General features: G+C 45.0%; 1 protein-coding gene and 1 long non-coding RNA gene across 16 annotated transcripts in view; one reads left to right on the forward strand and one right to left on the reverse strand.

Moving 5' to 3' along the window:
* The window catches only part of LOC130296182 (uncharacterized), a 57,234-nt gene that overhangs the window by 10,618 nt on the left and 21,219 nt on the right, over positions 1 to 25,397 (forward strand). The window contains exons 2-5 of one of the 2 annotated variants that reach the window (XR_008849153.1): positions 20,898 to 20,995; positions 21,073 to 21,277; positions 21,405 to 21,646; positions 21,743 to 21,927. This is a non-coding gene — a long non-coding RNA (uncharacterized LOC130296182). The remainder of the gene's footprint in view (positions 1 to 20,897; positions 20,996 to 21,072; positions 21,278 to 21,404; positions 21,647 to 21,742; positions 21,928 to 25,397) is intronic. The other variant, XR_008849154.1, reaches the window with a different exon arrangement.
* Positions 8,709 to 25,397, reverse strand: part of HCK (HCK proto-oncogene, Src family tyrosine kinase) — a 358,121-nt gene continuing 341,432 nt past the window's right edge. For all 14 annotated transcript variants that reach the window (XM_056547422.1, XM_056547416.1, XM_056547427.1 and 11 more), the window contains 9 exons: positions 24,718 to 24,817; positions 22,313 to 22,411; positions 21,521 to 21,624; positions 21,065 to 21,214; positions 19,211 to 19,363; positions 11,194 to 11,453; positions 10,762 to 10,915; positions 10,236 to 10,367; positions 8,709 to 10,087 (listed from right to left, as the gene is read on the reverse strand). In XM_056547422.1, coding sequence (XP_056403397.1) covers positions 9,885 to 10,087; positions 10,236 to 10,367; positions 10,762 to 10,915; positions 11,194 to 11,453; positions 19,211 to 19,363; positions 21,065 to 21,214; positions 21,521 to 21,624; positions 22,313 to 22,411; positions 24,718 to 24,817 — 1,355 coding nt within the window. In that variant the 3' untranslated portion in view covers positions 8,709 to 9,884. The remainder of the gene's footprint in view (positions 10,088 to 10,235; positions 10,368 to 10,761; positions 10,916 to 11,193; positions 11,454 to 19,210; positions 19,364 to 21,064; positions 21,215 to 21,520; positions 21,625 to 22,312; positions 22,412 to 24,717; positions 24,818 to 25,397) is intronic.

Raw genomic sequence — 25,397 nt, forward strand, 5'->3', positions numbered from 1 at the left:
GCTATGGCAACATGTTAACATTGTAATACATACAGGTAACATTCATAAAAATGGGCTCAAATCTTGACAGTCATTAACAGGGAACTCCAGTAGAAAAAATAAGAAAACAAATTTTTTCAAATCAGCTGGTGCCTGAAAGTTAAACAGATTTTTAAATTACTTCTATTAAAAAATCTTAACCCAGTACTTATTAGCTGCTGTATAAAACAGAGAATTTACTTTCTGTTTCACAACAGTGCTCTCTGCTGACACCTCTGTCCGTGTCAGGAACTGTCCAGATTAAAATCATATCCCCATAGAAAACCTATCCTGCTCTGGACAGTTCCTGACATGGACAGAGGTGTCAGCAGAGAGCACTGTGGTCAGGCTGGAAAGAACTTCACAAATTTATCTGTAGCATACAGCAGCTGATAAGTACTAGAATGGTTAAGATTTTTAAATAGAAGTAATTTACTGTGCGCTAGAATTAGAGAGCACTTTTACTCTCTGCGTACTAAAAAGGGGGCTCCCAGGTTTATTTCCCACGTAGTAGAAGCCCATGGAGGAAGTCACGAATCTTTAAGATTCGCAGGAATAGAAAAAGTTGCTGCACGGCCAGGACTAAGATCTGATAAGAACCTCCTTAGAAGAGAGACACAATGGATAATTGCTACCGATGCAACAGGAGTCTTAGGACTTAATGATAAAGTTGACGTCTCAGTTTGCTTCTAAGAGGGTTTTTACGGTACCAGTCTTAGCAGTCTGAACAATGAGCTAGATCAAAGTAGGAGCAAGCTTGATAAAGCAACCTCCCCTTCTTCTTTTAACGTCACAAGGTGTGTTTATTGGTGATAGGTCCAATTACTAAACTCACCTGTATAAGAAGATGACACGTTCCGGTGTAGAGTTAGGCCCGTTGAAGCACTACTAAGTGCGAAACACTGGTGTCGTCTCTCTGTGGTATCCCCCTTTGTTACCATCCATCGTCTCCCCTAGAACTGTACTATGGCTGTGAGTATTGTGCAATAAAACCTGCTGAATTGGAAATCCGGTGAGTGCCGACCTTTCATTTTTCTTCTTATGCACTGATGTCATATTCTACGTGAGTCTGAGCACCACCGAAACCGAATAATTTACAAATCTGTTTAACCAGTTGATTTGAAAGCATTTTTTTTCCACTGAAGTTCCCCTTTAAGGCCAATTGCAGCGAGAGTAAGTAACTGGAGTATGCAGCACGCCTCTCTTTGGAAGAGAAGATTGTGTCTGTCTCCTCCGTATTCAGGAACATTGACTCTTCAAGACCAGCAAAACAAACTCCCTTACAGTCAGATCCATGTGCCTCTCATGTGGGCAATCCATCTAGGGGCTCCGGTACCTGTTCTAACAGAATAGAGGTGTTCACAAATGCGGACACGGAGCTGCCTGATGGTCTTGCCCACATAAAAAGGCCACATGGACAGAACAGGACATACACCACACAAAAGTGTTATAAAGCATTTTTAGCTATATCTTTGCGGTGGCCTGTGGTGACCAGTTGATTCTGTTGTACCTTCAATTTGACATAGAGAAAATTAAGTTAATTTCCTTCAGATACGTACGTGAACAACATGTTCATGTTATTAGTCTTGTTTAAAAATGTAACAAAATCACGGAATTGTTTCTAGGAGCCGTCCCATGTGACACGTCGAAGGAGGAGTCTTATGTGCTTCATGTAGGGATTGGACTCGGAGAAAATGAAATTGCGCTAAAAAAATGGCCATAAAAAGATTCTCATAGGTACAGGAGACCAGCGTGCCCATCGTAGTGCTGGTCTCCTGTCTATACCAATCTTCGCAAAAAATACATTTGTTATGGTCTAAAATAAATTGAAGGGCGTCACAGACAAAGGTAGAGATATCTGGAGATTTGTCAGTACTGTGGAGGAATTCTGACAGCCTCTACACCCGCATCCTGAGGGATGCGGGTGTAGAGGCTTTCAACGTCAGTGGAAGCTAATTGAAAGCTTTCTTGCCAGCAAAAATCTGGGATCTGATTGAGGAGATTGCCTGTGTCGAAGCAGCCAGTCGACATAACTATATAACAATTTGGTCTCAGAGGCGATCCCGGCAACAATGGGCCATCCCGGGGGTCAGGTCTGCGACTTGTGGACTTTTGGTAGGCAGTACCATTTAGCGTGTTTAGGGAAGGGAGGTAAAAGTTATTCTGCGGTGCGTGTGTAGATGAGCCCTAAATCTGATTGGGTTTTAAGGAAGGAACGTAAGGCATTAACAGTTTTAGTTGTGGGATTAGATGGCAATGGCCGGTATATGGACCTATTGTTAAATTGATTTCTCTACCTTTTGTCTGTGACACCCTTCGATTTATTTTAGACCATAACTAATTTTGTTTTGGCAAAGATTGGTATAGACAGGAGACTGCGATGTGAGTTGCTGTATAAAGCAGCACTTTAAACTACATACCCACTGATAAAAAGATATTGGATATTGTGCATTGCGGTCTTTTTCCTGTTGCTCGTCAACTTCAGTATCCTAAGAGAGTTCTTTTCCATGAGGTGCCATGATGAACTTCCAGTGACCAGTATTAGAAAGTGTGACAGGGATAACACCAAATTTAAAACACCTACTCCCCATTCATACCTGAGACCTTGTAACACTAACAAGTTACATGACAATGGGGAAGGAAAATGGCTAATTGGGTCCAATTTGGACATTTTCACTTACTCCTTTTTGTCGCCAAGGTTAAGACATTAATGGCGGTGTGCTGAGTTATTTTAAGGGGAATATATATCAAACTAGCTGAGTGCCCGGCGTTGCCCAGTTTTTCCTTCCTAATCCTTGTTGGGGAGGAAAATAAACAAAGGAGGAAGCTTTTGACTTCATATCCCGTCCTCATATATTGTTGTCATATCCCGTCATCGTATCCCGAACTCCTATCTCGTCCTCCTATCCCGTCCTCCTATCCCGTCCTCCTATCCCGACCTCCTATCCCGTCCTCCTATCCCGTCCTCCTATCCCCTCCTCCTATCCTGTCCTCATATCTCGACCTCCTTTCCCATCCTCCTTTCCCGTCCTCCTTTCCCGTCCTCCTTTCCCGTCCTCCTATCTCGACCTCCTTTCCCGTCCTCCTATCCCGTCCTCCTATCCCGTCCTCCTATCCCATCCTCCTATCCCGTGTCCTCCTATCCCGTCCCCTTACCTATCCCGTGTCCTCCTATCCCGTGTCCTCCTATCCCGTGTCCTCCTATCCTGTCCTCCTTTCCCGTCCTCCTTTCCTGTCCTCATATCTCGACCTCCTATCCCGTCCTCCTTTCCCGTCCTCCTATCCCGTCCTCCTATCCAGTCCATCTATCCCGTCCTCCTATCACAATCTCCTATCCCGTCCTCCTATCACGACCTGCTATCCCGTCCTCCTATCTCGATCTCCTATCCCGTCCTCCTATCTCGACCTCCTATCCCGACCTCCTATCCCGGTCCTCCTATCCCGGTCCTCCTATCGCATCCTCCTACCCCGTCCTCCTATCCTGTCCTCCTATCTCGACCTCCTATCTTGACCTCCTATCTTGACCTCCTATCTCGACCTCCTATCCCGTCCTCCTATCCCGACCCGTAATATGTGTACCAGTTATTGAAATATCTCCAGCCGTACGGAAGTAATGTGGGAACATACATTTCCCATTGATTTGCATGGGACTTTAAACAAAAACCCCGACCCTCACAAATGGGGGTAGTTAAGGGTTAAATTAACTATCCTATATTTTAAGTCGATATATAAGTAACATGTGACCAAGTATTATCAAAATATCTCAAGCCGTTTGGAAGTTATGCAGTAACATATATTTCCCATTGACTTGTATGGGACATAAGCCCCGCCCTGGCAAATGGGGGTGAGTATGGGTTAAATCACCTATCCTATGTTTGTTGTTGACATATAAGTAACGTGTGCCAAGTTTCATGTTAATATCTTTAGTCCTTTGGACGTGATGCTGGAACATACACACATACATACATACACACACACGTTGAGTTTTTTATATATAGATGTAAAAAAAAAGCATGCAACATTTTGAAAATCACTTGCTTGGTCACCTTAGTTGTTGACTGCATCCACACTCAGCTATTATACACACGAGTCAGCATGCATGCTTTGATTTGACATTTTTGTATATACTGATGAAACTAGTGGGTTGAGGTTTTTAACTTTTTATGGCTATCATTAAAAGTTACATTTTATTTAAATATTGGATCATTTTTGATCATTTAGTGATCAATTGTATCTATATATGTAAAATTAACCCTCCATCCATAGGTCCTTATTGTTTTCAGAGTTATTTTAAGGGAACACAACATTAAACACTGTTCACTTTACATTGTAGAAGAGTTTCATTTCATTTGTGTTGTAACATAAAAAGATATAATAAAATATTTTCAAAAATGTAAGGAGGTGAACTCACTTGTGGTAGATACTATAAGCATTCTAATTTGGAAAGTGACAAAATCCTTACTTAAATCTAGATAAGTGATGTCCACTTTCCCTTCGCCATCTATAATTTTAGTCACCCAATCAAAAATATCAATAAGATTAGTTTGACATGATCTCCCTGAAGTAAACCCATGTTATGTTTTGCCTTGCAATCCATGGGATTCTATATGTTTCCCAATCCTATCTTTTAGTAGGGTTTCCATTAATTTCCCCACTATTGATGTCATGCTTACTGGCCTATAGTTGCCTGATTCCTCCTCCCTCTTACCTTTTTTTGTTAATGGGCACGACATTTGCTATTTTCCAATCTTCTGAGAAAAGTCCTGTTACCAGTGATTTGTTAAATAAATCTGGTAATAGATTTGTTAGTACATCACTAAGCTCTTATAATAACTTTGGGTATATCCCATCAGGCCCCTGTGACTTATTTGTCTTCACTTTAGACAGCTGTGGTAAAACCTCTTTCTTTGTGAAAACATGTTTTACATGGTTCATATTACATGGGTACTGTATAGTGGCATTACATTCTCAGTATGTAGAAGTGTTATGTGTGCATGGCATAGTATTACTACCCTGTCAATAAAATAGTGGTATTAAATGGTAACTGTATAAGTGGTATTATGTGTTTTTTTGCATATTAATATTATGTGGTCACTGTATAGGGGTATTATACGGTCACTTTATAAGTGGTACTATTTGTTTTTTGCATGGTGATATTATATGGTCATTGTGTATAGGTATAATATAGTCACTGTATAAGTGTTTTTATTAGATTTTGTATTGTGATACTATGTGGTCACTGTATAGTGGTATTATGTGTTCACCGTATAGAGGTATTACATGGCCACTGCATAACAATATTATATGGCCATTAGAGTGTGGAGTATATTAATGATTGGTGGTCCTATGTGTCCAATGTTAGGCCCCCTTCACACTGCCGGTATTCCCCATCAAATTCGGCCATTAAAGGGTACCTCTCATCAAATAAACTTTTGATATATTTTAGATGAATGAATGTTGAATAACTTTCCAATAGCATGTTAATGAAAAATATGCTTCTTTCTATTGTATTTTTCCCGATCAGTCCTGTCAGCAAGCATTTCTGACTCATGCTGGAGTCCTAAACACTCAGAGCTGCCAGCCTGCTTTGTTCACAGCCAAACAGGCTGTGAACAAAGCAGGCTGGCAGCTCTGAGTGTTCTCCTTTGTGAACAAAGCAGACTGGCAGCTCGTAGTGTTTAGGACTCCAGCATGAGTCTGAAATACTTGCTGCCAGGACTGGTAGGGAGACCCCAGTGGTCATTTCTTCAAAGTGGAAAATTAAATAGAAAGAAGCATATTTTTTAATAACATGCAATTGTAAAGTTATTCTGCATACATTAATCTATAATATATCAAAAGTTTTTTTTGATGAGAGGTACCCTTTAATTTTGCCGGGTCATAACGGCCAATAATGGTTCCCGATGGACCCCATTACAGTCAATGGGGTCCGACAGTGTGAATGTAGCCTTAGTGGTCCACACAGACTAGCATGAAGTGCACAGGAGATGATGACACGTTACACTCAGTAATACACAAGTACTTTTATTCCCTAAAGCAGGAAAATATTTAGTAATTTATAAACACTCAGATGAAATATAAAAGTGACAAAGTGCTGGAAACCCTGCTTAGTGAAAACCGCGAACACAGTACTGCCCATTAATCTACACAGTTCTTGTATATTATATGGTGTATACACAGAGCTAGATCAGCATCACCAGTGCTGAGTCTCCACTATACACTCTGCAAGTCTATTCAGTGCTGCTCAAAAGTGCTGGTCAAAATCTCCAACCTACTCAGTGTATCAAACTCTCTTGAGTAAGAGTCTCTAGTACTTGCTCATAGTCTCTAGTATGCACAGTGCTGGTACGGAGTCTCCAGTCTATGGAGAGATTCTTGCTCTCCGGTATACACTGTGCTGATTCAGAGTCTCCAGTCTATAGAAAGCTGTTCAGTCTCCAGTATACACAGTGCTGGTTCAGAGTCTCCAGTCTATATAAAGATGCTTGGTCTCCAGTTTACACAGTGCTGGTACAGAGTCTCTAGTCTATAGAAAGCTGCTCGGTCTCCAGTATACACAGTGCTGGTTCAGAGTCTCCAGTCTATATAAAACTGCCCGGTCTCCATTATACACAATGCTGGTTCAGAGTCTCCGGTCTATATAAAGCTGCTCGGTCTCCAGTATACACAGTGCTGGTACAGAGTCTCCAGTCTATCTAAAGCTGCTCGGTCTCCAGTATATACAGTGCTGGTTCAGAGTCTCCAGTCTATGGAAAGATTCTTGCTCTCCGATATACACAGTGCTTATTCAGAGTCTCCAGTCTATATAAAGCTGCTCGGTCTCCAGTATACACAGTGCTGGTTCGGAGTCTTCAGTCTATGTAAAGCTGTTTGGTCTCCAGTATATACAGTGCTGGTTCAGAGTCTCCAGTCTATAGAAAGCTGCTCGGTCTCCAATATACACAGTGCTGGTTCAGAGTCTCCAGTCTATAGAAAGCTGCTCGGTCTCCGGTGTACACAGTGCTAGTTCGGAGTCTTCAGTCTATGTAAAGCTGTTTGGTCTCCAGTATATACAGTGCTGGTTCAGAGTCTCCAGTCTATAGAAAGCTGCTCGGTCTCCAATATACACAGTGCTGGTTCAGAGTCTCCAGTCTATAGAAAGCTGCTCGGTCTCCGGTGTACACAGTGCTAGTTCGGAGTCTTCAGTCTATGTAAAGCTGCTCGGTCTCCAATATACACAGTGCTGGTTCAGAGTCTCCAGTCTATAGAAAGCTGCTCGGTCTCCGGTGTACACAGTGCTAGTTCGGAGTCTTCAGTCTATGTAAAGCTGTTTGGTCTCCAGTATATACAGTGCTGGTTCAGAGTCTCTAGTCTATAGAAAGCTGCTCGGTCTCCAGTATACACAGTGCTGGTTCAGAGTCTCCAGTCTATATAAAACTGCCCGGTCTCCATTATACACAATGCTGGTTCAGAGTCTCCGGTCTATATAAAGCTGCTCGGTCTCCAGTATATACAGTGCTGGTTCAGAGTCTCCAGTCTATGGAAAGATTCTTGCTCTCCGATATACACAGTGCTTATTCAGAGTCTCCAGTCTATATAAAGCTGCTCGGTCTCCAGTATACACAGTGCTGGTTCGGAGTCTTCAGTCTATGTAAAGCTGTTTGGTCTCCAGTATATACAGTGCTGGTTCAGAGTCTCCAGTCTATAGAAAGCTGCTCGGTCTCCAATATACACAGTGCTGGTTCAGAGTCTCCAGTCTATAGAAAGCTGCTCGGTCTCCGGTGTACACAGTGCTAGTTCGGAGTCTTCAGTCTATGTAAAGCTGTTTGGTCTCCAGTATATACAGTGCTGGTTCAGAGTCTCCAGTCTATAGAAAGCTGCTCGGTCTCCAATATACACAGTGCTGGTTCAGAGTCTCCAGTCTATAGAAAGCTGCTCGGTCTCCGGTGTACACAGTGCTGGTTCAGAGTCTCCAGTTTATAGAAAGCTGCTTGGTCTCCAGCATATACAGTGCTGGTTCAGAGTCTCCAGTCTATAGAAAGCTGCTTGGTCTCCAGTATATACAGTGCTGGTTCAGAGTCTCCAGTCTATATAAAGCTGCTTGGTCTTCAGTATATGCAGTGCTGGTTCAGAGTCTCCAGTTTATAGAAAGCTCCTTGGTCTCCAGTATACACAGTGCTGGTTCAGAGTCTCCAGTCTATATAAAGCTGCTCGGTCTCCAGTATATACAGTGCTGGTTCAGAGTCTCCAGTTTATAGAAAGCTCCTTGGTCTCCAGTATATACAGTGCTAGTTCAGAGTCTGAAGTGCTTGTTCCAGTGTTCTCTCGATGTTGTCTGCAATACTGGCTTACTCTCTAGTATATACTGTGTTGGCTCAGTTTTTCTTAATATTCCATGCATTTAGAAAGTCTTTAGACCCTTTCACGTTTTTCACATGTTGTCATGCTTTGTGCTAAATCAATAAAATGAATGGCAGAGTCCTGGTTGTTCCAAACCTCTTCAATTTAACTATTATGAAGACCACTGTGCACTTGGGAACTTTCAGTGCAGAAGAGATTTTTTTCGTCCCCTTCTTCAGATCTGTGGCTTTACACAACCCTGTCTCTGAGCTCTGCAGACAGTTCTTACCTCTCATGGCTTGGTTGGCTTTTATATATATATATATATATATATATATATATATATATATATATATATATATATATATATATATATTGTCAGCTGTGAGGCCTTATATAGTCCAACTTCAACATCCAATTCACTGAATTTTCCACAGATGACTCCAATCAAGGTGCTGAAACAACTCAAGTGTCATAGCAAAGGGTCTGAATACTTATGTCCATGGGAAATTTAGTTTTTCCCTTTTAATAAATTTGAACAAAAAATCTTAAATTCTATTTTCACTTTGTCATTATGGTGTATTGCATGCAGAATGATTGGGTAAAACCTGATTTTTTTTAGCATAATGACACAAGATGAAAGGGAATGGGTCTGAAAACTATCCAAATGTATTGTACATAGTGCTGCTTCATGTTCCAGTCTACATAGAGCACAATTAATCTGTAATATACACTGTGCTGGATGAGCCTGCAATATACACTATGCTGGATCAGTCTGCTGTATACACGGGGCTCGATCAGTCTGCATAGGTGCTAAATGTGCTGGACCTGTCTGCAAGATACACTGAGCAAGACAAGTCTGCAGTGTACACTGTGCTGGATCAGTCTGCAATCTACACTGTGCTGGATCAGTCTGCAATCTACACTGTGCTGGATCAGTCTGCAGTGTACACTGTGCTGGATTAGTCTGTAATCTACACTGTGCTGGATCAGTTTGCAATCTACACTGTGCTGGATCAGTCTGCAATCTACACTGTGCTGGATCAGTCTGCAGTGTACACTGTGCTGGATTAGTCTGTAATCTACACTGTGCTGGATCAGTCTGCAATCTACACTGTGCTGAATCAGTCTGCATAATATACTATGTTACCTAATACACTATGAGGACCGTGTACACAGTGCTGGTTAGTTCAGTCCTTTTGGATTTTTACATCTACAGGCAGAGCATGTACTGCACTAGCACAATAAAAAATCAGTTTCTGCTATTACATCTACACAAATATTAATGAAAATAAACTCTATAACTATGTAACATTGTAAATAAAGATCACACTAGTTGTTGTCACAGTTTGCAGACATGATGGATCTGCCACCTGATTGGCAGTGAAGCAGATAGGGCAGCGCAGAGGTGTTTATAGGTGGCCACCTATCATTTCTGAGCAGTTAATAGCATCTGTAACAGTAAACTGCACTACCATTGGCTTGTAGTGATGCAGCTGTGCATCAGATCTGGACAGTCAGTGGCATTAGGGCAGGCCTGGAACTTTTTATGGCTGCTGCTGGTATTGGCTTTCCGTGGCAGTGAAGAAATCCTCCAGGATGCCCTGCAGATAGTCAAAGGTTGGTCGCTGCTCTGGGTTTTGTTGCCAGCACTGTAGCATGATGTCATAGAACTCTTTAGGGCAGTTGCCTGGGCACTGCATGCGGTACCCGCGCTCCAGAGCTGTGATTACTTCCAGATTAGACATTCCTGTAAAGAAAAGAAAACAGAAGATTTTGATTTACATTTACGTCACTTTACGTTATTTTGATTTATGTAAATCATGCCACTATATGTAAGGTCCATGGCACATTCCTATTTCCACTAAGAGGACTTGCAACACCAACTATATTCTCACCTGGATACGGGGTTCTCCCATATGTGATAATTTCAGTCATCAGAATACCAAATGACCAGACGTCAGATTTGATGGTGAAGGAGCCGTAGTTCGCTGCCTCAGGTGCAGTCCATTTAATGGGAAATTTGGCACCTAAAATATTAACAATATTAGTCAGTCCAAGACTTGAAGAATTACAAAGGCACTCACCGGGTACAATGTGACTTCATTATTTCATCAAATCCATACAGACAGGTTAAGGCAGCAGCATGCCGCTTCGAGTGTGCGACGCAAATGCGCACTGATTGGTGACAGTTGTTTCTTTCCCTTCGGAACAGACCATTTCCTCTGACCTGTGCACCATTACTTAAGTACCAAATTTGTGGATTTCCAAGTCATGTCACCATGCTGCCTTGGCACAGAAGCGTGATGTGACATGGCCCTCATCTTAACATGTGGTACATTTTCTGACAATATTATATCTGGGTGGATCAGTAACCCTTCCCTCACTGTAAGAGCAGGTACTGCCACTGCTGAGAGATCTTACCCTCTCGCGCCGTATACTCGCTGTCCTCAATCACTCGCGCTAACCCAAAGTCTGCGATTTTACACGCCATAGCTGCGGACACCAGGCAGTTGGCAGCTCTCAGATCCCGGTGAATGTAATTCTTCTGTTCAATAAACCACATTCCCTCCGCAATCTGCAAATGTAAAAAGCAAAAATATAAGACACCCTGGGGTAAAAAAAATAAAACCAAAAAAAACTGGCTTGACTTTGTCCCATAAGTGGTGTGACTTAGAGGAAAGTGGGCATGGCTTAAAAGTTACATTGTGCACCAAAAATGTGCCAAATTTTGATGCACATTTTTGGCCTAAAAGTAAGCCAACTAATAAAAAGTGTAAACTTAGTCTAGACATTTTTAGACTGTCTAGTGTAATATATCCGCTTTTTAAATATAGATGGGTCCATGAGTCTCACCTGGGCAGAGAAGTCGATAAGCTGTGGCAGTGCCAGGTTATTCCCTTCCTGGCTCTTAAGGAAGTCTAGAAGGCTGCCCTTTTCCATGTACTCAGTGATTATATAGATGGGCTCCTCCTGAGTCACTACAGCATTAAGGCGAACAAGGCGGTCATGCTGCAAAGTCTTCATCAGGTTGGCTTCTTCCAGAAAGGCCTCCGGAGACATACTGCCTGGCTTCATGGTCTTCACAGCCACCTGTGTGTGCCCATTGTATGTTGCTGCAGATGACAGATAATGAAAACATGTCGGTATAGCTGCCTTCCAGAATTATACAATAATCCCTAGGGGGTGCATCTCTGGGGTCTAAGTCTTTACGTATTGTACTGTCTGCTGAGCTGTTGTGTATAACCTGTTAGCAACCATGGACGTCTATACTCGTCCATGTGCCGTTAATGGGGTATGGCGTGCAGGCTCAAGCCCGCGTCATACCAGCCAGCTCCCAGCTGATTCCTGTAGCTGGGGGCTGGCGTTAATAGCCGGCATGCAGCAATCGCCGTGGCCGGCTATTAACCCTTTAGATCGCCGCTGTCAAAGCTGACCGCGGCATCTAAAGGTGCCTTTATCCCGTCCCTGGTGGTCCAGTGGGGTTGATCGCCCCCCCCTCCCCACAGCACGGTTGCGGGGGAGCGTTGGGTCGATCCACTGCTGAGGTAGCCTGCGGGCTTACCTCTCCTTCACTGCCGACTCCTGCACTGAGAATGATAAAGCCTGGCAGGACCAGGCTTTATCAATGGAGCGCAGAGCACACAGATCAATGTTGTTTTATGGAACCACATTGATCTGTAGGAAGAATCAAATGATTCCTCCTAAAAGTTCCATAAGGGGACTAAAAGTGTAAAAAAACAAAAAGTCTAAAAACACACACATTAACCCTGTCACGATGCCGGCTGGCAGGTAGTGGATCCTCTGTGCCAGAGAGGGATTGGCGTGGACCGTGCTAGTGGACCGGTTCTAAGCCACTACTGGTTTTCACCAGAGCCCGCCGCAAAGCGGGATGGTCTTGCTGCGGCGGTAGTGACCAGGTCGTATCCACTAGCAACGGCTCACCTCTCTGGCTGCTGAAGATAGGCGCGGTACAAGGGAGTAGGCAAAAGCAAGGTCGGACGTAGCAGAAGGTCGGGGCAGGCAGCAAGGATCGTAGTCAGGGGCAACGGCAGAAGGTCTGGAAACACAGGCAAGGAACACACAAGGAACGCTTTCACTGGCACTAAGGCAACAAGATCCGGCAAGGGAGTGCAGGGGAAGTGAGGTGATATAGGGAAGTGCACAGGTGAACACACTAATTGGGACCACTGCGCCAATCAGCGGCGCAGTGGCCCTTTAAATCGCAGAGACCCGGCGCGCGCGCGCCCTAGGGAGCGGGGCCGCGCGCGCCGGGACAGAACAGACGGAGAGCGAGTCAGGTAGGGGAGCCGGGGTGCGCATCGCGAGCGGGCGCTACCCGCATCGCGAATCGCATCCCGGCTGGCAGCGGAATCGCAGCGCCCCGGGTCAGAGGACGTGACCGGAGCGCTGCCGCGGGGAGAGTGAAGCGAGTGCTCCGGGGAGGAGCGGGGACCCGGAGCGCTCGGCGTAACAGTACCCCCCCCCTTGGGTCTCCCCCTCTTCTTAGAGCCTGAGAACCTGAGGAGCAGACTTTTGTCTAGGATGTTGTCCTCAGGTTCCCAGGATCTCTCTTCAGGACCACAACCCTCCCAGTCCACTAAAAAAAAATTTTTCCCTCTGACCTTTTTGGCAGCTAAAATTTCTTTGACCGAGAAGATGTCCGAGGAGCCAGAAACAGGAGTGGGAGGAACAGATTTGGGAGAAAAACGGTTGAGGATGAGTGGTTTGAGAAGAGAGACGTGAAAGGCATTAGGGATACGAAGAGAGGGAGGAAGAAGAAGTTTATAAGAGACAGGATTAATTTGACATAAAATTTTGAAAGGACCAAGATAGCGTGGTCCCAACTTGTAGCTAGGGACACGGAAGCGGACATATTTAGCGGAGAGCCATACCTTGTCTCCAGGGGAAAAAACGGGGGGAGCTCTTCTTTTCTTATCCGCGAACTTCTTCATGCGTGATGAAGCCTGTAAGAGAGAATTTTGGGTCTCTCTCCATATGATGGAAAGGTCACGAGAAATTTCATCCACAGCGGGCAGACCAGAGGGCAAGGGAGTAGGGAGGGGGGGAAGAGGGTGACGGCCGTACACCACGAAAAATGGGGATTTGGAGGAAGACTCAGAGACCCTGAAGTTATACGAGAATTCGGCCCATGGGAGGAGATCTGCCCAGTCATCCTGGCGGGAGGAAACAAAATGTCGCAAATAATCACCCAAGATCTGGTTAATCCTTTCTACTTGTCCATTGGACTGGGGATGATATGCAGAAGAAAAATTTAATTTAATCTTGAGTTGTTTACAGAGAGCCCTCCAGAATTTAGACACGAATTGGACGCCTCTATCCGAGACAATCTGCGTAGGCAACCCGTGAAGACGAAAAATGTGTACAAAAAATTGTTTAGCCAACTGAGGCGCAGAAGGAAGACCAGGAAGAGGGATGAAATGTGCCATTTTGGAGAATCGATCAACGACCACCCAAATAACAGTGTTGCCACGGGAAGGGGGTAAATCAGTAATAAAATCCATACCAATCAGAGACCAAGGCTGTTCGGGGACAGGCAGAGGATGAAGAAAACCAGCGGGCTTCTGGCGAGGAGTCTTATCCCGGGCACAGATAGTGCAGGCTCGCACAAAGTCCACAACATCCGTCTCCAGAGTCGGCCACCAATAGAAGCGGGAGATGAGTTGCACAGATTTCTTGATACCCGCATGACCTGCGAGATGGGAGGAGTGACCCCATTTGAGGATTCCGAGGCGTTGGCGAGGAGAAACAAAGGTCTTTCCTGGAGGAGTCTGCCTGATGGAGGCAGGAGAAGTGGAGATCAGGCAGTCAGGTGGAATGATGTGTTGCGGAGAGAGTTCAACTTCTGAGGCATCCGAGGAACGAGAGAGAGCATCGGCCCTAATGTTCTTATCGGCAGGACGAAAGTGAATCTCAAAATTAAATCGGGCAAAGAACAGAGACCACCGGGCCTGGCGAGGATTCAGCCGTTGGGCAGACTGGAGGTAGGAGAGGTTCTTGTGGTCGGTGTAGATAATAACAGGAGAACTTGATCCCTCCAGCAGATGCCTCCATTCCTCAAGTGCTAATTTAATGGCTAGAAGCTCTCGATCCCCGATGGAGTAGTTCCTCTCCGCTGGAGAGAAGGTCCTAGAGAAAAAACCACAAGTGACAGCATGCCCGGAAGAATTTTTTTGTAGAAGAACAGCTCCAGCTCCCACTGAGGAGGCATCAACCTCCAATAGGAAGGGTTTGGAAGGGTCAGGTCTGGAGAGGACGGGAGCCGAAGAAAAGGCAGACTTGAGTCGTTTAAAGGCGTCTTCTGCTTGAGGAGGCCAGGACTTGGGATCAGCATTTTTTTTGGTTAAAGCCACGATAGGAGCCACAATGGTAGAAAAATGTGGAATAAATTGCCTGTAATAATTGGCGAACCCCAAAAAGCGTTGGATAGCACGGAGTCCGGAGGGGCGTGGCCAATCTAAGACGGCAGAGAGTTTGTCTGGATCCATCTGTAGTCCCTGGCCAGAGACCAAATATCCTAGAAAAGGAAGAGATTGGCATTCAAACAGACATTTCTCAATTTTGGCATAGAGTTGGTTGTCACGAAGTCTCTGAAGAACCATACGGACATGCTGGCGGTGTTCTTCTAGATTGGCAGAAAAAATTAGGATATCGTCCAGATATACAACAACACAGGAGTATAACAGATCACGAAAAATTTCATTGACAAAGTCTTGGAAGACGGCAGGGGCGTTGCACAGTCCAAAGGGCATGACCAGATACTCAAAGTGTCCATCTCTGGTGTTAAATGCCGTTTTCCACTCGTCCCCCTCTCTGATGCGGATGAGGTTATAGGCGCCTCTTAAGTCCAATTTAGTGAAGATGTGGGCACCTTGGAGGCGATCAAAGAGTTCAGAGATGAGGGGTAAGGGGTAGCGGTTCTTAACCGTGATTTTATTAAGACCGCGGTAGTCAATGCAAGGACGTAGGGAGCCATCTTTTTTGGACACAAAGAAAAATCCGGCTCCGGCAGGAGAGGAGGATTTACGGATAAAGCCCTTTTTTAGATTCTCCTGGACGTATTCGGACATGGCAAGAGTCTCTGGGGCAGAGAGAGGATAAATTCTGCCCCGGGGTGGAGTAGTGCCCGGGAGGAGGTCGATAGGGCAATCATAAGGCCTGTGAGGAGGTAGAGTCTCAGCTTGTTTTTTGCAGAAAACATCCGCGAAGTCCATATAGGCCTTAGGGAGACCGGTTACTGGAGGAACCACAGAGTTACGGCAAGGGTTACTGGGAACCGGTTTTAGACAGTTCTTGGAACAAGAGGACCCCCAACTCTTGATCTCCCCAGTGGACCAATCCAGGGTAGGGGAATGAAGTTGAAGCCAGGGAAGTCCAAGGAGAATTTCCGAGGTGCAATTGGGGAGGACCAAAAGTTCAATCCTCTCATGATGAGATCCGATGCTCATAAGAAGGGGCTCCGTGCGGAAACGTATGGTACAGTCCAATCTTTCATTATTTACACAATTGATGTAGAGGGGTCTGGCGAGACTGGTCACCGGGATGTTGAACCTGTTGACGAGAGAGGCCAAAATAAAATTTCCTGCAGATCCTGAGTCCAAGAAGGCCACTGTAGAGAAGGAGAAGGCAGAGGCAGACATCCGCACAGGCACAGTAAGACGTGGAGAAGCAGAGTAGACATCAAGGACTGTCTCACCTTTGTGCGGAGTCAGCGTACGTCTTTCCAGGCGGGGAGGACGGATAGGACAATCTCTTAGGAAGTGTTCGGTACTAGCACAGTACAGGCAGAGGTTCTCCATACGGCGTCGTGTCCTCTCTTGAGGTGTCAGGCGAGACCGGTCGACCTGCATAGCCTCCACGGCGGGAGGCACAGGAACAGATTGCAGGGGACCAGAGGAGAGAGGAGCCGAGGAGGAGAAACGCCTCGTGCGAACAGAGTCCATATCTTGGCGGAGTTCCTGACGCCTTTCGGAAAAACGCATGTCAATGCGAGTGGCTAGGTGAATAAGTTCATGTAGATTAGCAGGAATTTCTCGTGCGGCCAGAACATCTTTAATGTTGCTGGATAGGCCTTTTTTGAAGGTCGCGCAGAGGGCCTCATTATTCCAGGACAATTCTGAAGCAAGAGTACGGAATTGTACGGCATACTCGCCAACGGAAGAATTACCCTGGACCAGGTTCAACAGGGCAGTCTCAGCAGAAGAGGCTCGGGCAGGTTCCTCAAAGACACTTCGGATTTCCGAGAAGAAGGAGTGTACAGAGGCAGTGACGGGGTCATTGCGGTCCCAGAGCGGTGTGGCCCATGACAGGGCTTTTCCGGACAGAAGGCTGACTACGAAAGCCACCTTAGACCTTTCAGTGGGAAACAGGTCCGACATCATCTCCAGATGCAGGGAACATTGGGAAAGAAAGCCACGGCAAAACTTAGAGTCCCCATCAAATTTATCCGGCAAGGATAAGCGTATCCCAGGAGCGGCCACTCGCTGCGGAGGAGGTGCAGGAGCTGGCGGAGGAGATGACTGCTGAAGCTGTGGTAGTAACTGTTGTAGCATAACGGTCAGTTGAGACAGCTGTTGGCCTTGTTGCGCTATCTGTTGTGACTGCTGGGCGACCACCGTGGTGAGGTCAGCGACAACTGGCAGAGGAACTTCAGCGGGATCCATGGCCGGATCTACTGTCACGATGCCGGCTGGCAGGTAGTGGATCCTCTGTGCCAGAGAGGGATTGGCGTGGACCGTGCTAGTGGACCGGTTCTAAGCCACTACTGGTTTTCACCAGAGCCCGCCGCAAAGCGGGATGGTCTTGCTGCGGCGGTAGTGACCAGGTCGTATCCACTAGCAACGGCTCACCTCTCTGGCTGCTGAAGATAGGCGCGGTACAAGGGAGTAGGCAAAAGCAAGGTCGGACGTAGCAGAAGGTCGGGGCAGGCAGCAAGGATCGTAGTCAGGGGCAACGGCAGAAGGTCTGGAAACACAGGCAAGGAACACACAAGGAACGCTTTCACTGGCACTAAGGCAACAAGATCCGGCAAGGGAGTGCAGGGGAAGTGAGGTGATATAGGGAAGTGCACAGGTGAACACACTAATTGGGACCACTGCGCCAATCAGCGGCGCAGTGGCCCTTTAAATCGCAGAGACCCGGCGCGCGCGCGCCCTAGGGAGCGGGGCCGCGCGCGCCGGGACAGAACAGACGGAGAGCGAGTCAGGTAGGGGAGCCGGGGTGCGCATCGCGAGCGGGCGCTACCCGCATCGCGAATCGCATCCCGGCTGGCAGCGGAATCGCAGCGCCCCGGGTCAGAGGACGTGACCGGAGCGCTGCCGCGGGGAGAGTGAAGCGAGTGCTCCGGGGAGGAGCGGGGACCCGGAGCGCTCGGCGTAACAAACCCCTTCCTTATTAAAAGTTTAAATCACCCCCCTTTTCCCAAATTCCATATAAAAAACATATAAACATAATAAAAATAAACATGTGTGTCATCGCCACGTGCGTAAATGTCCGAACTCTAAAAATATATTGTTAATTAAACAGCACGGTCAATGGCGTACGCGCAAAAAAATTACAAAGTCCAAAATAGTGTAGTTTGTTCACGTTTTATACCATAGAAAAAATTTATAAAAGTGATCAAAAAGTCAGATCAGAAAATGGTACCGATAAAAACTTCTGATCATGGCGCAAAATATGAGCCCTCATACAGCTCCGTACGTGAAAAAATTAAAAAGTTATAGGGGTCAGGAGAGGACAATTTTTAATGTATTAATTTCTGTGCATGGAGTTATGACAAAAAAACTAAATCAAACCTATATAAGTAGGGTATAATTTTAATCATATGGACCTAAAGAATAAAGAAAAGGTGTCATTTTTACTGGAAAATGTACTGTGTAGAAACGGAAGCCCCCAATGTTGTTTTTTCTTCAATTTTGTTGTACAATGATTTTTTTTCCCGTTTCGCCATAGATTTTTGGGTAAAATGACTGATGTCTTTACAAAGTAGAATTGGTCACGCAAAAAAGAAGCCCTCATATGTTTTCTTTGGTGCAAAATTGAAAGGGTTATGATTTTTAAAAGGTAAGGAGGAAAAAACTGAAAAACGCTTGGTCCTTAAGGGGTTAAGCCCATTGTGTGATATTGTGTGCTGAGCTGGTGTATCTAATCCTGATACTGTCCATTAAGCCATTTACCTAAGCCTTATATGTATGACACATCAGCTGAGCTGATGTATCCAGCCTATTTTGTGTGATATTCTTTGCTTAGCCAGGTATCTATCATGTATGATTCAGTCTGCTTGGCCATTGTACCTATTTCTATCCATCGTGATACTGTCTGCTAAGGGCTTGTTCACATCTGCGTCGGTGCTCTGTTTAGGAAGTTCTGTTCATGAATCCGTTAAAATAGCGAGAAAAAATTACTGCAGATCAGTTTTTCCTCTGCTGAAATGTTGTAAAACAATAGATGGCAGATGGAAACCAGACTGACCCCAATCGAAGGCAATGGGACCCATTGGTGCCCAACAGATCGTTCAACTCTTTTCTGGCAGGAACTGACTCTTTGACGGAGTTTCTGAACTGAGCTCCAACGCTTATGTGAGCTTATCCTAAGCTGTGTATCTAAACCTTTCATCTGTAATACTGTCTGCTGAACTGGTACCTATCCTGTGTGATACTTCCTGCTCAGCTCAGTATCACTGTGTTCTAAGCTGTGTATCTAATTTTGTCCTGTGTAAGACTTCCTGCTGAGCTGCTGTATCTGTGTAATACTGTCTGCCATGCTGTGTATCTAATCATATCCAGTGTGATTCTCTCTGCTACGCATGGGGATATAAGCCTATGCTGTGTAATACTTTTTGCTGAGCCCTTACCTAACCAAACATCTCCAAACTGTCCCGCTCCTAGCTTTTTCTCCAGTTTCAGTGACTCCCTAGGGACCTCCCAGGCATCCTTCTCCCATGGTTTCTGTGGGCGAGCCGTCTTGCAGGGCTGAGTGAGATATTGGCACAATCCATCCATGTTACCTTAGGGTAGAAATAATCAGACAATAACAATTGGAGAGATGGGTCTTTAGGGCGCATATAAAACTGGATGTTGGGTATAAGTCTGCGGGTTCAGGGTTTTGTGCTCCAGAGAACTGGTGCAGCACAAGCAAAGTCTTGGAGACAAGAGTGAGAGGTTTGTATTATAGAAGATGTTAGTTTTAGATCATAAGTAAAGCAGAGAGCAGGTGTAGGATGGTAGAGATGAGGGAGAAGATGTAGGGAGGTGCAGCACTGTGGAGAGCTTTGTGTGTTTGAGAAAGGAGTTTATATTGTATTCTGGACTCAACGGGTAACCAGTGTAGTGACTGACACGGGGGGAGGCATTGTGTAACACCTGGAGAGAAAGAGGAGTTTTAGCTGTTTTAATAATAAGAAATGAGTGATGAGTGAGTGATGAAATGAATGAATAGTAAGTAAGATTTTGCAGATGTTTTTCAGGTGCAGGTAACAAGAATGTGAAAGGGACTGAATATAGGGAGTGAAAGAAAGATCAGAGTAAACTCCAAACTCCAATATTCCTCCAAGGTGAACCACAGGATTAATCAGGCGCCACGAGATTGTAAGGAGTAGCAGTTTATTTTACCCACAATGCAACGCGTTTCGCGGTGAAGACCGCTTCATCAGGCCATGCCTGATGAAGCGGTCTTCTCCGCGAAACACGTTTCATTGTGGGTAAAATAAACTGCTACTACTTATAAGCTTGTGGCGCCTGATTAATCCTGTGGTTCACCATGGAGGAATATTGGAGTTTGTCTGTATCTATCCCAGGAGCGGCTGCCTGATCTGAGATTTCATCTCTACACATGCCTTCACCATTGTTGTACTTGATTGAGTGCAACTATTGCGGGTGAGCAATATTCCTTACTGTTCACCTCTTTCATAAATATACGGTTTCACACTATGGAGTGCTTTCCTTTGTTATAGTATAACTCCAAGACAGTGAGCCTGTTTCCCGGAATTTATGGTAGTACCACACACCCAGATGAAAATGTCAGGTTTAGGGACATTAGTTGATGGGGAAAAAAAAGTTTAGTTTTAGAAATATCGGATATAAGGATGACATGATGTTAGAGACAGCCACTGTTATTTTGGATGTGTTCAGGGGTAATATCACAGGAAGAGCTGAATGGCATCAGTGTACTGGTGCTGGAAACCAAATCTACTGACCATTTGTCCAATGGAGGCTGTGTAGAGAGAAAACTGTAGAGCACCTAGGACTAATCCCTGAGGAACACTGACAGCAAGGGGCAGAGGAGAAGAAGTAGAGCCCAAAAATGAGACAATAAAGGAACGGTCAGAAGGGTAGGAAGAAAACCAGGAGAGAGCAGAGTCCTTAAGACCAATAGAGCAGAGAATACTGAGGAGTTGGTGATCTACAGTGTCAAATGCCACAGAGAAATCTAGGAGAATCAACAGAGAGAAACGTATCTTACAGAACACCCTCCAAAAAGACATACAAATCTCCTTGAGTTATTATATTTTCTAACATACCCTTTGTTTCAATTCCCACCAGTTTCAGGATCACAGCTTGCTGATGAAAATGCATTTGTTGACATTTGGAGACTGAAAACCTCTCCACGAGGAAAATCTCATCATGAGCCCCTCACACAGGTAAAGGGTTGTTACAGTGTATCAGACATTGAAGTATATTTTCGCCTAACCCAACATTGCTCTGCTCACTTTTATAGTAGGTGACGAGTTCCTGCAGAGAGGTGAACGTTTTCCGAGGAGAGACGTAGAATCCTCCATTGTCCAGAGTACGGATCTTGTAATGCTTCACCATGTTTCCAGACTGGCCGGTGTAGTCTCTGACAGAAAGTGAGTAACAGCCTGCAAAAATATCAGTAAAGGAGGTCACACATCTCCAAAGTGACTCCAATGGATTTTGTCCAGGTAAGGGATGTAAATCTGTGAAATAGCATTTTTCTGGGATGCACATAATTCTTACAATCTGTCAATAAAGTCAACAAGTTGTGAGCAGTCCTGATATATACAGCTTTATGTGCAATATTTGCCTCAGTAGTGCAAGGAAAACATGCAAAAATCTCCCACAATGCAAGAGAGCATAGCATGCAGAGCGGGCACTTAACTAGGAGCACTCTAGATGTCATACCCAAAACACGCACTCTCACTCACCTTTCATGGTCTCACTGTCCCTTATCATGAATGATCCGGCCTGGTTTTCGGGGGACAACAGCTGCCGCTCAGCCTCTTTCCTGCCAACACCCTTGAAATACCATCTGCAAAAAGGAAACATTTAGAGTAAGTCCAATTTCCTAAACATAAATTTGAACATTCAGGAGATGGAGCTCTGTGTTGTCTTGACTACTAAAGCTTTTTTTTTTTTTTTTTTTATAGGTGTGCCATTCTGTCGACCAATTGCTCCCCTGTGACATGGGTGTTGAGTGGTTAAGATGGCAGTGGGAGGCTTTTTGAAAACCTCTAGGCATTCCTTCTCATGGCAGGGTTTAACAGATTGGTCAAAAAGCAATAAATTGCAATACCCTATGTGGACTAAAAGTATAAGTGAAAAGGAAATAAAGGTAATTAAAAAATAAAAAAACAGATATACAGTGAACCTCCCCAAAAGATCACCTGTTTGATCACCTGAAGACTATCTACTTATCCAGAATAGAGTTCCTTTGATGGATCTTCTGTCCACTATACATTATGTATAGTGACCATTTTCTTTTTGGGTGATCATCCCAAAGAGGTTAGGTTATGTTGGCTTATCCAGCCATAAAGAAAATGGTGAGGTGTCAAAAATCCAACACACTCGACTCTTCAGATTATCTATAAATGATAAATGAGGCTGAACTGCAATACCAACCACAGCCTAAAGACAGGAGTGGAACTGTATCTGGCAACAACTTTCTAGCAGAGAGATGAGGAAGGTAGGACAAACATGATATAATTCAGGATACTTACTCCTCAGACTCCAGGGAGTCGACCCGTCCCACATAATTGCTGGGGATATAACCTTCTTCTCCTGTACGTGTCAAGCGGGCTCTCCACCATTCACCAGATCTAAAGCAAGAAGGAAAAGTTATGTCTAAGCTCTGTTTTATTGGTCCTATATACCCTAAATTGTCCCATTATTAGAGCCCACTGCCTTTTCGCAATTGGATCTTCCCTGTATAGAAATTACACCTGGGACCCCAGAGTGCAGCCTAAAATCCAGTGATCATTTTTCTGTGGATAAGTTTCAGTGTGAATCCACATTAAACGAAAAATCCAATGATTGGAGTGAGGCCTGGTCAACAGGAGGAGCGCAGTCAGGAAACTGAAACCAAGTACAACGTTGGTGCCTAACATGTCTGAATGGATGGGCCATAACCACAAATGACCTGATCTTGCGTTATTGTGTTTAAAGGAAATAGAAAAACTCCAGAGGTGTAAAAGAGCAGAAATTGTATCACTGAGCAGTGGAAAACATTGCCTGGTCATATTGATCCAGATCTCGATGGAAACATGCTGATGGAGGGAATGGCAGAATATGACACAAGCAGCATGAATCGGTGGCCCTTCCTGTCAGATGTTTGGCTGGTGGTGGTATTGATGCGGGAAGGTTTCTTGTTTCACACTGTCTTCTCTAATACCTGTGGATTGACATTTGGACAGTAGGGCTTATCTAAGCATTGTAAACAACCAAGGGTATCCCTTTATGGCAGTAGTTTTTCCGATGGCAGAAAAAGAATGTCAGCAGGACAAAGCAGTATTCACAAGGGTCCTATAGTCATGGATTGGCTCCAGGAACATGACAGGAAGCTTTCCTTACTTTCCCAGCCACCGCAGTCCTCAGATCTTTATCCTATAACATTTCTGTGAGAACGTCAGAATCTTTATCTAATGTGCAGTGTGAACTATAAGAAACAATCCTGTCCACATGGGCAGATATTTATATAAAACAATGTCATCCCTTAGTGGGATTTATTCTTTGATGAATTGCTGTGGTTCAAATGGCCAAAAGAGGTCAAACCTGCTACTATATGGGTCTCTAATAAAGAGCACACTCAGTGTAGCTGCTATATACAGCATTTGACAAGGACATGTAAAACCTTTACTAGGTTACAGGGAAATTTTTGTGAAAAAAACTGATTTTCCAAGTGAAATTTTCCCTTATGAATCATTGGGACAAGAGCATGCTGGCGGCACGTAGGGGAAATAAGTGCGGAAAGCCACCCAGCAACAGGTTTTACAGGAAAACGTGACAAAAAGAAAAGAGTGACAGCTCTTGTTACCCGGTCTAGTGACTTTTTTTTTGTGTAGTAACCAGAGGACACTGTTCAGCTTCATATTAATGTTAGCTTCGGAGTAAGGTAGGGCATAAAATGTCAGTGACTACATCACAGGAAGATGTACAGTATATATCTTACTGATCTTGTGGCTGTAAAATATAAATCTTGTGGCAGCAAATATATGAAGCGTGTGAACCTGGTGTGTTATTCTCAAGACAACGCCTCTGAAGAGGTCTTGTATTGTATGAGTCTTTATATTTACTTCCCCTCACACTATAAAAGAAAAAGAAGCGCTCCATAGTGCATTAACCGGTCAAGTTGATATTCACAGTAGTTTACTGGAAGCGCTTACCCGGTAGGTTGTGCTAGTAAACCAGGCACAACACTGTTAAAGGGGTAGTCCAGTGGTGAAAAATGTATCCCCTATCCTAAGGATAGGGGATAAGTTTGAGATCGCGGGGGGTCCGACCGCTGGGGCCCCCCGCGATCTCTCTGTACGGGGCCCCTGCTCTCCGCCGAGATAGCGGGTGTCGACCTCCGCACGAGGCGGCGGCCGACACGCCCCCCTCAATACATCTCAATGGCAGAGCCGGAGATTGCCGAAGGCAGCGCTTCGGCTCTGCCATAGAGCTGTATGGAGGGGGCGTGTCGGCCGCCGCTTCGTGCGGAGGTCAACACGCCCCCTTCCCGCGGGCTGTCGGGGCTCCGTACAGGAGATCTCGGGGGGCCCCAGGGGTCGGACCCCCCGCGATCTGCAACTTATCCCCTATCCTTAAGATAGGGGATAAGTTGTAAACCACTGAGTCACCACTGGACTACTCCTTTAAGAGTTTCCAAAATGCAGCCAGTCCCGCCACCACATAGGTGTAATGGTTACAGCAACCTCCAAATACTCCCAAGGGACTTCAATAGGCGCAGAAAGGATGAGGAGTTATAGATGTATACACGATAGCATTTATTTGTTCTGCAAATAAATGCTATCGTGTATACATCTATAACTCCTCATCCTTTCTGCGCCTATTGAAGTCCCTTGGGAGTATTTGGAGGTTGCTGTCCCCTCACACTATGTATCCTGAATAGCCCTTCAGTACTTACTCCTCCAGTAGCTGTAAATGATCTCCTTTCTGAAAGGTCAGATCATCGGGGTGCACGGCGTCATAATCATATAAAGCCACGAGAAGGGCCGCATCATCACCTGCAAGCAAACACATACTTCATTTCATGTACCACAGAACTACATTCTCCATCGTGTGCTGCTAATCTAGGGTGTCCAAACCTATCATGTGTACATAACCCTATCCTATGTCATACTGACTGCTGAACTATATATCTAACCCTGTGATGCGTCATACTGTCTGCTGATCTACTGTATCTAATCCTTTAATATGTGATACTGTCGGCTAAACTGTGTATCTAATCTTTCCATGTGTGATACTGTCTGCTGAGCTACTGTGTTTAAGACTATCATGAGCTATACTGTCTGGTAGGTTGCTGTACCTACGTTTATCACAGGTGATGCTGTTTCTGAGTGGTCCTATCATGTGTACAGTGATCCCTCAACTTACAATGGTCTCAACATACAATAGTTTCAACATACAGTGAACTTTTCTGGACCATCGTAAGTTGAAACCAGACTCAACATACAATGTAAATACAGTCAAGATCTGTGATACCTGTCAATGGCCGGAAGAACCGACCAATCAGAATGGGCATTCACTGGTAAAACCCCTGTATTACTGAAGCGTATGCACTGAGAGTGTCTGGAAGTGCCCCCT

Source organism: Hyla sarda, chromosome 12 (assembly GCF_029499605.1).
Source record: "Hyla sarda isolate aHylSar1 chromosome 12, aHylSar1.hap1, whole genome shotgun sequence".
Taxonomy (NCBI): Eukaryota; Metazoa; Chordata; class Amphibia; order Anura; family Hylidae; genus Hyla; species Hyla sarda.